The 13,820-nt window shown below is 31.3% G+C and overlaps 1 protein-coding gene across 2 annotated transcripts in view; it reads right to left on the reverse strand.

The window, feature by feature from the left end:
• The window catches only part of LOC133201502 (suppressor of lurcher protein 1-like), a 61,146-nt gene that overhangs the window by 29,741 nt on the left and 17,585 nt on the right, over positions 1–13,820 (reverse strand). For both annotated transcript variants that reach the window (XM_061337298.1, XM_061337299.1), the window contains exons 2-6: positions 7,814–7,886; positions 4,723–4,912; positions 3,413–3,630; positions 2,308–2,530; positions 1,542–1,741 (exon numbers count right to left, since the gene is read on the reverse strand). In XM_061337298.1, the coding sequence (XP_061193282.1) occupies positions 1,542–1,741; positions 2,308–2,530; positions 3,413–3,630; positions 4,723–4,912; positions 7,814–7,886 (904 nt within the window). The remainder of the gene's footprint in view (positions 1–1,541; positions 1,742–2,307; positions 2,531–3,412; positions 3,631–4,722; positions 4,913–7,813; positions 7,887–13,820) is intronic.

Below are 13,820 nucleotides of genomic sequence, written 5' to 3' on the forward strand. Positions count from 1 at the left end.
TCATTGTGATTTTTAGCTCCCAAAACATTTTTTACGGGGAAGCTCTCATCGTATTTTTATCTGATAAGCATTTCAATTATATACCTCAGTTGCAATAAATCACTCTTATTTTCAAATGTTTGACTATCTCAAGCAAATTCAAGTAGGGGTGTATAAAATATTCTAAGTATGATTTAAGTATTATTATTATAAGTTTCATAAATAATACACAAGAAAAATTTACGTTGTTAACTGCCTTAACGTGCATCTAGTTTAAGATACGGAAGATTTTTCAAATACTATAGTCTTTATATAAAAATCATTACAAAAACATACCAGTGCTTGTTAGTAATGTGTTTGTGCTTGCATATTCTATTGCTAGAGAGTTAACAACTAAGAGCATCAGCTCGCGTAAAATGTTAGTCAATAGTTGTATAGAATTATTGAACATTTGTAATACCTGATTTCACTGCTGAAAGAGTTGAAAAAAGATTCTATAGATATTTCTGTTAAGATTTTTTCTGTATTAAAAAATAAATTGCCTTTTCGTATTTGTGGTCAGTGATCTTACATAAAATATTACTTGGACATCGTTGTTTCATTCCTTCCCTAATTCTTTCCTTTCCTAATTCATGAAATGCCCGTTCAAAACTGTTGTCCAATGCTTATTTAAAGCAATTAGAGTAACACACGCTTATAACAAAGTGCCAAGGGCCGATGATTTTGCCTCGTTTTGAAAGTAATTCATTACATCCTTTAAGATCACAATATATTTTAAAGCCACGGGGAATGAAAATCACTTCACTATAAGCTTTAATTCATTATAAGCGTATTTTACTGTATTACCCAGAATACTGATTTCTTTATCAATATTAATAAAAAATTCTTTAAGGAAATGTTTAGTTCGTTTTCTGTTTAACATTTTCTTCAATTACACCGATCATTTCTTCGAATCTCCTATTCTGATTTTCTGCTAAAAAGTAAATTTAAAGCAGTTTCAATAAATTATATAAAAACTTATTTCAATTATAAATATTATGGTCAACCAAATCTGGCAGCAATCCACTAATGTATCTTGATATTTAACCCACCCACCCCAAATGAATTTCAACAAAGAAATTTGATGGTGATTTACATTTACCCATAATAGTAAGAGACATATAAAGAACTGTTCACATCTCCATAACATCCATGTTATAAATTGCTTATTATACCGAACCAAGAAAGATGCATGGAATAAAATACAAATGAATAACGTAAACATTTCTCGAGAGCAATAAAACTGATTTAATGGAGTGACATTCACAAAACCAAATATTTACATTTCACCTTCGTGTTTAAACCGAAAAAAATGCACCAAGGCTTTGAATTTCAAGCCACCATATATCGGTAGTCTATTGTGAGGTCACAATCGTGAAATACAATGATTTGGTGCAGGGCGAACACGACGTACATGTGACCTTCTCATCAGCTTTTGGTTTACTAGTGATAGCGTAAATCTTATTTTCCTTTGATTGGCCTATCTCAATACGACCCTTAAAAGGTGGACTAAAAATACTCACCAATAGAATCTATAGATTTATATTCATAAGTAGCTGCAAATCCTTTCTTGTTGGAATTTGATTTGGAATGGAAATACACACTTAAATAGTTATTGTGTGATGTAATGGTAGGAACACTGTTACTGCCGCAGATGAAAGCTATCCTCTCTGTTTTATTTCTGTTATCAAACACCTCAATGTAGTCTTCATCTTTATTGCAGCTTAAAAAAGACACAAAGTATGTTAGTGAAGCATCAAGTACATGTAAGATATTAAGTTATTTCTTGATTTTAAATTGGACGAAATCGTGTTCAAAGAATATATTCTATGAATGATTGATGCTTGCAAGATTAGCCGTAGTGCATATACTTGTAAATCTTTCTTCTGATATTTCTATATACTGTAGTTTCAAAGAAAAAAAAACGACACTACTCAATTTCTAGCAAGTGGATTGATTGATTGTTTGCTGTTTTATGTCTCTTGTAAGATTATTTCATTCATACGAGACGTCACCGTATGAAGGGTTTCAAATTTAGGCGTTTACTCGGCATCCTGGACCATTGAGCAGTGAGGGATCTTTATCGTCCCAACGCCATCGGTTTTTAAGGTCTAATCCGAAAGACCAACAAGTTCCACTTCAATGTGAAGAGCGTTTGGCCAAGAAACAGTTGCTTCTTTTCCTTAGGAATGTCTCGGTCGGGGCTTGATACTACCACCTTCCGATCACGGATAACTCTGACATGGAAAAATCATAAAAAGGACAAGAGATAAAGAGATACTTACTAACCTTGTGGCGTTGCCGGACAACTGGAGAACAAGAAATGCAATCTGGATAATCTCCCCTGGTCGTCCAATAAACTGGTAGCTACAGGAGTACCAGGGAGGAAAGTTCTGTGGGTACCGAGGGGAAAAGAACCTCCCTTTGCTAAAGCTACTGTCGTTGTGTTGGTCATTATAGGAACATGTGTTGGGATCCTTCGAAACCCGCTTCATTGTTGTCTGGAATTCATCTGTTCCATGTTAATGAAGAAAAACGGATTATATGAAAAAGTCAATCAAAATATCATCAGAAAGATATCTTTTCCCCTATACTATTCTATCTCGTACGTAAAATCAGTTTGGAAAAATAAAGGTCATTTAATTTGTTGTGTTTTACCATTCATTCTGTAGTTTGGGCTTCTGTAGATAAAAAGTACACCCATTAAACGCAAATTTGCTTCTCTACAAACCATTTGTAAATACTTTATATTCGATCCTTGCAAATTTGTGCTATTGAACAAAGTAATGTTGGAAAAAATACGAATACCACAAAAATGCATTTTCAGGTAAAAAAATAACCACGGTGTCAGTTAAAATTACTTCAAACAAAAATGCATTACCTTTTGCTCTTTAAGAACAAGTGCATAGAAAAAGCATAGATTACCAGTGCATTTTATATTTCAGTAAAATTGCCAGCCAGACATGCTCCAATATTTTAACGTTATGCATGATTTAAAAATCAATTTATGATTGTAAAGAACTGCATTTATGAGAATCTTCTTCATTCATGTTTTGTATGATTATTTTTGCTGAACGGTTACGCACACTCTTGATTTTGATTGTGGATAATGTGTAATAATAAGTTGTTAGATATGTGCATCAATTCATGAATAAAAATATAACTATTTTCATGTGTGTGTTCTTTTTTTTTAAAGGACATCTGTGATGACATAGGAAGGAAATGTTTGTTCCGATTGTTCATGCCCCTGATATAGTTTGGCAATAATGGTAAACTCAGTTGTTTTATATAATATTACATGTATTTGCTGAATAATTTATTAACTTTGTACAAAGTATATTTCAAATAGGATTTTGATAATTCCGTAATTTTATGTAAAATCCATAAATCTTACTTGAGTCTACAAATGAGAACTTTCCAGTGAATCCTCTATAAGTATTATTTAGAGTTCCGTCTCGTGCAGTGTGGAATTCCATATGTAGGCTTCTACCCTTAGAATAAAATGTTTTCTGGGGAAGGTCAGACATGTTTCCACATAAGTCGTATTCTGGTATACTTTGTTCGTTCACTTCCGCTCGTTCGTCTAAGTAGAGTTTTAGAAAATCTGGGCACCTGCATAAACATAATTTAGATGAGCTGAATAAAAATAATAAAAAAAGATTAATATCAGTAATTTAAACTTACATTCTTCAAAAAGGAAAATAGGTTCTTAAAAGTATTTTGACTTATATAAAATATCAAAATATGTGTGTAATAATATTATGTTTTCACTGTTTCAAGTTTTGGAGCCAATTTTTTTTAAATTAACTTTAATAATAAATTTACCTGATCAATACAGGGCTGTTAGGCCCGATCCCAGTTTTTCAAAAGGTACAATTTTTTGCCCTGTTCTCGATTTGTAATATTTATAGTTTACGATCTTGATCCCCGATCGTTATCTTCATCTTTTACATTATTCAAATTCAAGCCTATAGATTTTTGCAAATGACAAGGGTTTGTTCAAGATCGTAGGGATAACCTAGCAGATAGGTGGTATCTATCTGACCTATCACCTTTAGGTGATATCTATCTCTGTTGAACGCACAGCTTGCCTAGCTGCTATATATGTATCGAATTTTAGATACAAATATCTCAGTATACTAATTTTTGGAACAAAACGTAAGAGAAAATATATATGTAAATTTACATTTCACTCGATTCTATCAAGTAAACAACCTACTTTTTGTCAATATTCCGTGTAACTATATATCTTAGCTTAATATTTATAAAGTACTATATTATGATTCTAAGGTAAACCATAAATAGAAATACTATCAGTCTGGCACGATTCCTGGGACTGTTTTAAGTTTAAAATGAATGTTAAAAGTAAATGTAAGAAGTAAATAGAAAAACAATCAGAAACAGAGAATTTTTTTAACTTAAACATTGTGCTATTAAGGGAATACTTATGAATGATTATGTAAAGGAACACATGCCAACTCCTTAAAATTAAAATAAACTTTAGATATAATTTAAGAATTAGCACATTGCAATGATATATGAACCCTTAATTGAGATAAGTCATTTTTTTATCTATTGATAAAAGGGAAATGTTGATTGATGTCTATAAATATTATCGTATACTTTTACCTTCCAGTTTTCGATCAAGACTGGAGAACAGTTTATTCAAGATGTAATTTTTGAAATCCACAAATATGATGTTACCTATTATTAACTTTTGGATGAAGGTTGAAGTCAATAAACGTTATCTCTACTGTTTCATTTACGTCTCCAATGAAAGAGAACAAGATACATATGATTCCCCGGGGATAGAACTGGGAACTGGTATAGTTAGGGGAGTGGAAGGTCCGAGACCCGGGCTGCCCTGTACTTTGGTACACCACACACTCACAACCTGAAAAGAAACAAAATCCATTTCAAGTTTAACATGTCGCAATGAAGCAAATTATCTAGAAGATTATAAGAATAATTACAAAAGAAGATATTTATTAGAGACATTCTCATACTTAGATAACTATATTAAGATAATTTTATTTTCTCTTGTTAATATATTTTTCTTTGACTTTGAATACAAACCTGTGTGAATGTGATGAATAAAAAAGAGACATAAAATACATCAATATTATTGTAAGTATGCGGCTTTAGATTCTGTTACGGTTATATGTACTATTAATAAAAAATGATTGAATGCTAATAGTTTTATTCTACCTCCTCAAAAGCCTAACTGCTTCGAAAATAGAGTCGTATGTAACATTTAAATAACATGATGAACAAAAGACTTCATTTACTATTCTTGTCTGCCCTATTATTAATTCAATATTAATGGCAATATCTGTATTTAGCATCTTCGATAAAAGTGTTATAATTTGTGAAAAAATAGAAATTAAGTTATAATTACCATTTTATACACGAGAAAAAGCTTTTCATTAGAGTTACCTTTCTTTTTTGCACGCTCATCAAATGAGAGACAACCTGTCTCAGCCTCTGGTGAAAATGGAAGCAAATGACGCAGAAAAGATGCAACAATTAATGCAATGAATTTAATTATTCCTTCTTATTTTGCATTGTTAATCAACAATCGAGTGAACACAACGTTTGAACTGTGTATCAACGACTTTAACACATAACATACACAGCTATCACAGTTAGAGTTGTTCCTCTTCGTTTAAGTGGGTCGATCTGTCAGTATGCATAGACATTTTTTTCTATAGATACAATATTATTCAAAGTGAATAACATGCTTGTAAAACATATAATTCTTGTGAAAAAGATATTAAAGCATTCAGCATAGTTTTTGTTTTATAAAAATATCATTTTGTATTGTTTGAAGATTTTTTAAGTCCCTATTTTTTCTTTCTTTCCATGTCTTTTTATTCGTTATTTATATAATCGAAATATTATTTGAATGATTCTCTTTGCAAATATACATGTATGTTATCCAATAACATATCAGAACTCGACATTTTCATACGCCTAACATATTGTATGTTACATATAATACGTTTGTATTTCAGACACTTCTTTTTAGTTTATATTTATCTTTAGGTCCCCTGATATACTACTATCTCATTTTATGTCTGTTAAAAGAATGTGAAGTTATAATTTCTTTTAGAATAACAAACGTGTAATCATATAAATCATAAATGTTTAGCTCTCGCCTAAAAACTTGACTGATTTTACCAAAAGAGTCCTTTGATTATTTTTTAAACTTAATCATCGAAAAAATGTATAATCATTCGTATATTCATGCACATATTTATCTGTAAAAGGAATTATTCGTTTGTTTTATATAGCATATAAACTGTATGATATCCGAAGTAGATTTTGATGCAAGAAAGAGTTATACAAAACCATTCTCCTGTTTTGACAGCTTGGACTATAGAAATTTGGCTTCAGTCCGTCCCTCCTACGTTTTGTGTATATATATATTTTTTCAATTTATATTTTTCATTATAAAAAGCGAGAAAATTGACAAGTGTAAACTTTGACGATTGTAAGTCATTCGTCAATTTCTTCAACGTTTCCATACTGCTAAAGAAGGTTTCCATATTTATACATTTTATCATTCGACAGTATATTTTGTGTAAGTATTTCTTATATTCAAATTATGTTTTTCTTTTTAAAAGATATTTGATTGGATTGTAGTAAGAAGAATCTTCTTTATTTTGAAATACTTTCATTAATATCAAACAGGTTGTCTAATGAACTGAAGATTGAACTCTACGCTATTCGAAGATTAGAAATAACATGAAGTAAATATTGCTTTATCTCCTATTGTTAAACATATATAATAATATTGCTGGCAAAGCCATTAAATCAATTAAATCATACACAATTATATCATATTCTTCCCTCATAAAAAGAAACCTGTGGTTACTCTAAAGACCATAAAATGAAGCTTAGTTATTGGATTTTATAAACTCTTGGAAGTTCCGATGAAACAACACAAGGTTATACAAAATTGCTTTGACACCATTTATAAAGAAATCTGAAATTAACGAGAAAAACAAATGACCAGCGGATAATATGAGTGCTTCTGACGGCGGAAAATGACTTTGCAGACGACCTATTCCCCAGACTTCAGATCAATAACGCGGGCTAAATGTAGTGTAAATATATCCCTGTATTCCGACAGTGTTGTGATAACGTGTATTCCCTGAAGAGGGTACTAAGGCTTAGAGAAGACCCAAACCCATTTAATGTTCAAATGAGGCGGAGAAAAGTGTTGACAGAGTTATTCACGCAATAAACTGGATTTCTGTAGGAAGAACAGATCTATAGAATGACCATGTAGAAAGGAAAAACTAGACATGTTTCAATGGCTCTGTACACAAACAAACTGGTGGTTTAATAAGATTGGTTAATTTTCTTTTCATAGCAAAAAAAGTCTTAAAGTACAGTAATTTTGAGTCTATTTAGAGAAGACATGTCTATTGATGTATAAATTTTACTTGGATTGAGGTCTGTCTAAAACATTATGACATTGTAAGATCTAAGATGAAGTCAAAATTTAAAGTCTTGACGTATTTATATTTCTTGAAGACTAGGAGTACGAAAAAAAAAAACAATCAAGTCCAATAGTTACAGATTGTTTAAAATAATCATTTATTGAAAATTAAAATTTTTATTATGCAAGGAAACTTTGAATATATCAAACATTTATTCTACAAACTCTAAGGCTCATGATAATTTTGATGGATTACTTGCATTGATAGTGTGAGGGTTTACATGTACAATGCTGGAACAGACTTATAATGAAGTGCAATACATTAAATTTAAACGTAAAGAAACTTACCTGGACCAATGAGATCAACGGATAGAAAGAAGGTAGGAAGTAGAAATAGTGAGGCGAGTACACTATCATTCATCTGTGGAGGGAAAGAAAGAATATCAACAGCTTTAGTTTCCAAATTATTTGTACTGTACGTTATTTGAGACACCAGTAGTAATTACGTAAGGAATTTATACAACATGTATATTTCATCAATATAAAATAAAATAAAAACATAGTTGAAGCTCCACCCATCGTATATAATTAAAAAGACATAGTTCAAGCTCCACCTATAGTTTGCGCAATGTACTTCTATAAGCACCTGATGCATTATTGGGAACGAGCATAATAAATTGTGAGATATTCAGTCTTTCTTAAAATAGATACGAGATAAAAATAAGAAAAGTATCCATAGTTTTGGCTTTCCTCATGGACCGCAATCAATTTTGGAAAAACTCTTATCATTTACAACTTGAAAAACACAGAAGAATCAATATTGCAATTTCCACTTGTTATTTCAAATTGATTGCTTCAGGAATTCAAATGATCCTTGAGTTTCTTTCAAATTCTATGCAATTGCTTTTCAGGGTGCATGCTAAAATTTCACACAAAGAAAAGCTTTATCTATTGATAATTTGTATAGTACCAAGTTTCTTCGAAAGAAAATCTGCTTTAAAAAGCAGGGACCAGAAGTGCAAGTCTCAAATTTCTGTCAATTTAGGGCTTTTAGTAATCTTAGATTTCAAAAAACTATGATTGTTCGCTGCTGTGTGTACTTGTGGACTTATCGTATCTAAAAATATATTCAACTGCACGTGTTGATTAGAGAGCAGCATATACAATATGTGCCAAGAATGGATATGATAAAGTTTTTAGGTAAAAAGGAATACAAAACCCTTACAAAATGTAGAATTGCATATAAAGTTTCCACAGAATAATAACTTGAACAAGTTGATGTGGGTTAATTCACAGTTTATTCACACTACTTTAATTTAATCCACAAAATATATATGATGGATTTTAGGTCTAGAATGTTATGGCGGGTAACTTTTCTATCGTCAGCTTCCCTTTCTTATGTAGCAATATACCCTTATATACCCTTTTCACCTGCATATGAAATTTATGTCTGCCAGTTGATTCGATACGCAAGAGCACGCTCTACGTACGATCATTTTTTCAAACCGAGGCAAGCTATTAAGCTACAAGTTGATGACACAAGGATATCAACAGTCTCGTTTGAAGTCATCATTTTGCAAGTTCTATGGTCGAAACAATGGCCTTATCAGCAAATACAATCTACAACTGGGCCAAATACTGACTGACGTTTTTCATACTAATTGTTATGCCATTTTTTACACACTGTAATTTCTACGGATTTTTTCGTTTACCCGATCATGATAAGGAGCACACGACGAGTGTAACCGGTCGAAAGGGGATGCTTACTCCTTCGTGACACCTGATCCCACCTCTGATGTTTTTGGAGGTCCTTGTTTGCTCTGCTCCCGATTTGTATTGTTTAAATGGACTATGAGCTTGAATACTTTTCGTTATCTCCATATTTCATTATAAAATGGTTTTAGTAACGGCTTAAGGCCAAATGATACAAAGAAAATTTTATCAAAAATCTTGAAAATAACAACTTAAGTCATGTTTACATAAGTAAAATGAATAAATTTAACCGCGTAGTTTTTAATTTTTTATTCACAATAATGGTATTTAAAGTGACAAAAAGTTGTATAGATTAATAAGAATGGTTCTAAAAGGCAGAAATTTGAACTTCATAGAAAGTTTACAATTACTTTACAGTTTAGAAATTTATCATTTGCATTATTTACAACTAAAATAGGTCTAAAATTATTTACCAATCCAGGCATCTAATTTCTGTTTGTATCATCTGTCCTTTAAAGTAATAGTGACAACACTATTGCAGTATGAGCTTCACTACATTTAAAAATAGTTAACTAAGTTAACCCGGGTTAATTTGATCCTTAATAACTTTCAAAACGTTGACTAGTTGTATTTATAACCAATATCAAGATTCGATTTTGCAGTAAGTTTATATACACTGTATATGGAACAATGTAAATGTAATTCACAATAAAGAATCTGGCGTTAAAAATTAGATTGAATATTGTGAGTTGAATTGGTATAGGTTTATTAAGTTTTAGTTAGTTACAGTTTATGGACTTTATCTTGCTCTAACACATAATAATTTTCTTTAATCCTTTAAAGGTTATTTAATTGCTTATTAATGCTACATGCGCGTCCTTTTTCTGGTTCTCTGCTGAATTGATTTCACAAATTCCACTAGAACTATACTGGATGTTCATATTGACAAACACTAAAATCTAATTAGCAATCATTAAGCAGTTGGAATCTAAATACTTGGCAATAAATCTGTACGAATATATATTTAAATTATATTTCAACAGAGAAAGAAAATAACCCATTATGGGGCTGGAAAAAATTGCCTTAAAAGAAGCATTGACCCAAATTGGCATGTTTGCTTATTTAAGCACTATTACTGTTCTGCTTACTTTACATGACCATACTTATGCTCCTGATTTTAAATGCTGATTTTTCCTATTTTGAAGAGTCCTTTTACTGAAACCAAGTTAGACAAGCTCTAATAAAAGCAATGGAAAGAGATACATCTTTGGTTTCATATTCAGGAGCCTTCACGTTTGAATCATGAAAAATAGTAACACATGTGAACATAAGATGACTTAGGTATTTTTCGGGTATATATCGAAGACCCAGATCATGTGCAATACTTCAAAATTACAGGAAAGGCTTTGGTCATCGGTCATAAGTTTCATACTAGGAAGTAAATAAAGTTTCCCATATATATGTATGACATCTGCGTGTGAGTCTGTTCTCACTATATACATGTATCATATATATCATTATAAATCATGGAGATATAAATGTTTCATAGTTTGAATTACTTCTACAACTTGTCAGGTAATAAAAATGTTTCCTTTGTATGCAAATAGAAATTCAACATGAGAACAAAAGGGCGATAAAATTGTAAAATAGAGATAATTTCGGTCATGTCATGACAGTATTTATCTTTGAATATAACTATTGTGCTAATGACAATTTAAAAAAAAAAAGCAGACTCGGTCTCTCTGTAAAGAGCATATCTGTTACATGAAGGTTTATTGAAATTTTGGTTTGAAAATCAGAAAACAAAATTCCGAAATAAAGTAACAGCAACAAAAACTTAACTTAGTCAGAAGAAGCCACCTGTAAAGAATAAAACGTGATAAGGAAAGGAAAAACTTCTAGAGAATAACATCTTACTAGATGAAGACACATTACCTCACTCAGTAATAATCGATTTTCAGAAGCAAGAACATGTATTTGTTTTGAAGAAATCTCACTTGGAACTCTTCAGTAAAAATTTCTTCTTGATTTGAAATAAACAAGATTAAGAGTTCCCATCGCCTAAAAAACATTAGTTCCCCTATTCCAACATTGATCAATTAACATTCTTGTGTATAATCGTTATTATATAACTCACTTTGAAATCATGACTTTTCGTCGGGATTTATTTTTATTTATTCCTAGTTTAAGGAAGAGACTCTTCAAAACTTCCCAGTTTAAGGAAGAGACTCTTCAAAAGTTTATGTGTAAGTTTTAATTATATTCAATTTCTCCAACAACGAAGTTCAATTTGAATAGCAATACCTTTACTGGATTCCAAAACTGCATAAAATGTCTTACAAATAAGGATGCACAGCAGAATTTAGTAAATAATCTACTAAGCGTCTTTGTTTTTTGCTTTCATTTAAATATTTACAGCAGAGAAAGAGAAATGTCAACAGTACAGTACAATAACATATTCGAGAAGCTTTTAGAATTTAATATGAAGGCTAAAAAATAATCGATGAATTTTAGAAAATTTTGAAATCAAAAAATTTGCTAAGATCGATCACATCGAAACGTATGCTTTTTCAATATTTATACAACTATTTTCCTAAATAATTTACAGACCGGAGTTTTATTAATAATAGAAAACAGCTTTTCAATTAAAATGGATATTAAAATTTTTCATATTTATCATAAGTAATCTATGAAATTTGCTGCAAACCATTCTGATTCTCCACACAGGTACTCTGAGTTGATATCACTTGATTGACCGATGTTGTCTTACGTCCTATTTGAGAACGTATCATTCATATAGAGAAATCATGCCGGTGAAGGGCTTTAAATTTATACTCGGCACTCAGGGCCTTTGAACAGCGAGGGTTCTTTATCGTGCTAACGCCTACCGTGACAAGGACTTCGTTTGTCAAGGTCTCATCCAAAAGACCCATGACTTTCACTTCCAATGCCGGGCGCTTGGCGAAGTAACAGTCAGTGCCTATGTAGACGTCTTAGGTTTGACTTAGGCGGCGGACGAAAATCGAACCTTGCCTCCCAATCACGAACCTAACGCCCTATCACTAGGTTACCCTGACCGGTTGTTGATATCAAACAGTTCCTAATTGACAATATTAATGTAGCCTTTTGAGACCATGTCTGTTGGAATTTCCATAGAAACTAATTGTACCCCTTTAGTAGAAGACTTGTTTTAGATTATTATGAAGTAGATTTATTAAACACATTAAATATTAAAAGAGGGAGTCTCTTGCTTAGGCCTTCAATTCGATATTTAGAATTTTCGGTGGTTTTATGCAGAGGGTATTAACAATTTTTATTTCAATTCATACATTGATTCTGTATATTCCACTGAAATCGAAATAAGACAACACAGAGCCTGAAGCATCTGTTTTTATAAGGATATTTACTTGAGAAAGACACTGATCACAAACTAAATTATCTGATGATCGTGATTATTTCAACTTTTCTATCGTCAACTTGCCCTATATATATTTATTCAATAAGCAAGAGCATATTCTAGGAGATTTTTTTTTAAAAAAGAGGCAGGGTACTGTTAAATAAGTTGTTGATACAAGGGTCGAACTATCATATTTAAAGTCAGTTTATTTTCTTCAAATTCTACGGTCGATACCATACCCTTGTTTGCAATTATGGTCTACGTCAAATGTTGACTGCCATTTTTCATATAATTGTTAATCATTATTATACAGTTATTGAGGGGTATGAGGGCAACATATGATTTGTTGGACTTAAAGGTGAAAGTTTTGCCCGAGGACTTTTTATTGGTAATAAATATATAGTAGGATATTTATAAGGGATAACAATGTTATATGAATACTGAATTGTCCACGGATTTAACTGATCATGAGAAGGGGCTCACAGCGGATGTGACTGGAAGACAGGTGATGCTTACTTCTTCATAGCATCCAACCCCCTCTGATAATTTCTGAGGTCCATGTTCGCTCTGCTCACAATCTTAATCGTTTAATTGGACTCTAAGCATGATCATTGTAAATTACCTTTACATGTTATTTCAAAGGAAATTTAATAAAAAGTACAACAGTGTACAGTCATGTTAATGAATCAATTTCCGAGTCTATTTCCAGAAATATTACTTTACTTGCTAAGCTGCTTTTGTAACTCTTCATTTACCTACAAACTTCAAAATCAAAAGGCATTTCAAAGTTATCAAATGTCCTCAAAAATGGGTAAATTAGATATAGCTTCATCTTTATTGAAGTTTAACTACTGTTTTTTTTTTCGAATGCCAGCACTACATGAATGATTAAATATTCATATAGCTTTGAAAAGCAGCAATAGCAGTAGAATTACACAGGTAAAATTGCAACGTATGTTCAACATATGTTTCGAGTAACATATGTTGAACATATGTTGAACATATGTTGACCATATGAATTTTCGACAGTATGTTGAACATATGTTTAAAATATATGTTGAACATATGTTTAAAATATATGTTGAACATATAGCAGACTCAAAACATATGTTGAACATATGTTTGTGGTAACTATATGTTTAACGTATGTTGAACATATTTTAAACATATGGTTGTTCCAAACATATGTTCAACATATGTTTTGAGTTTCACATAAAATTCATACTGAACATTATATAATAACCA

The sequence above is a fragment of the Saccostrea echinata genome, unplaced genomic scaffold (genome assembly GCF_033153115.1).
Source record: "Saccostrea echinata isolate AGI-Se365-2 ecotype Australia unplaced genomic scaffold, CSIRO_AGI_Sech_v1 ptg000044l, whole genome shotgun sequence".
Taxonomy (NCBI): domain Eukaryota; kingdom Metazoa; phylum Mollusca; class Bivalvia; order Ostreida; family Ostreidae; genus Saccostrea; species Saccostrea echinata.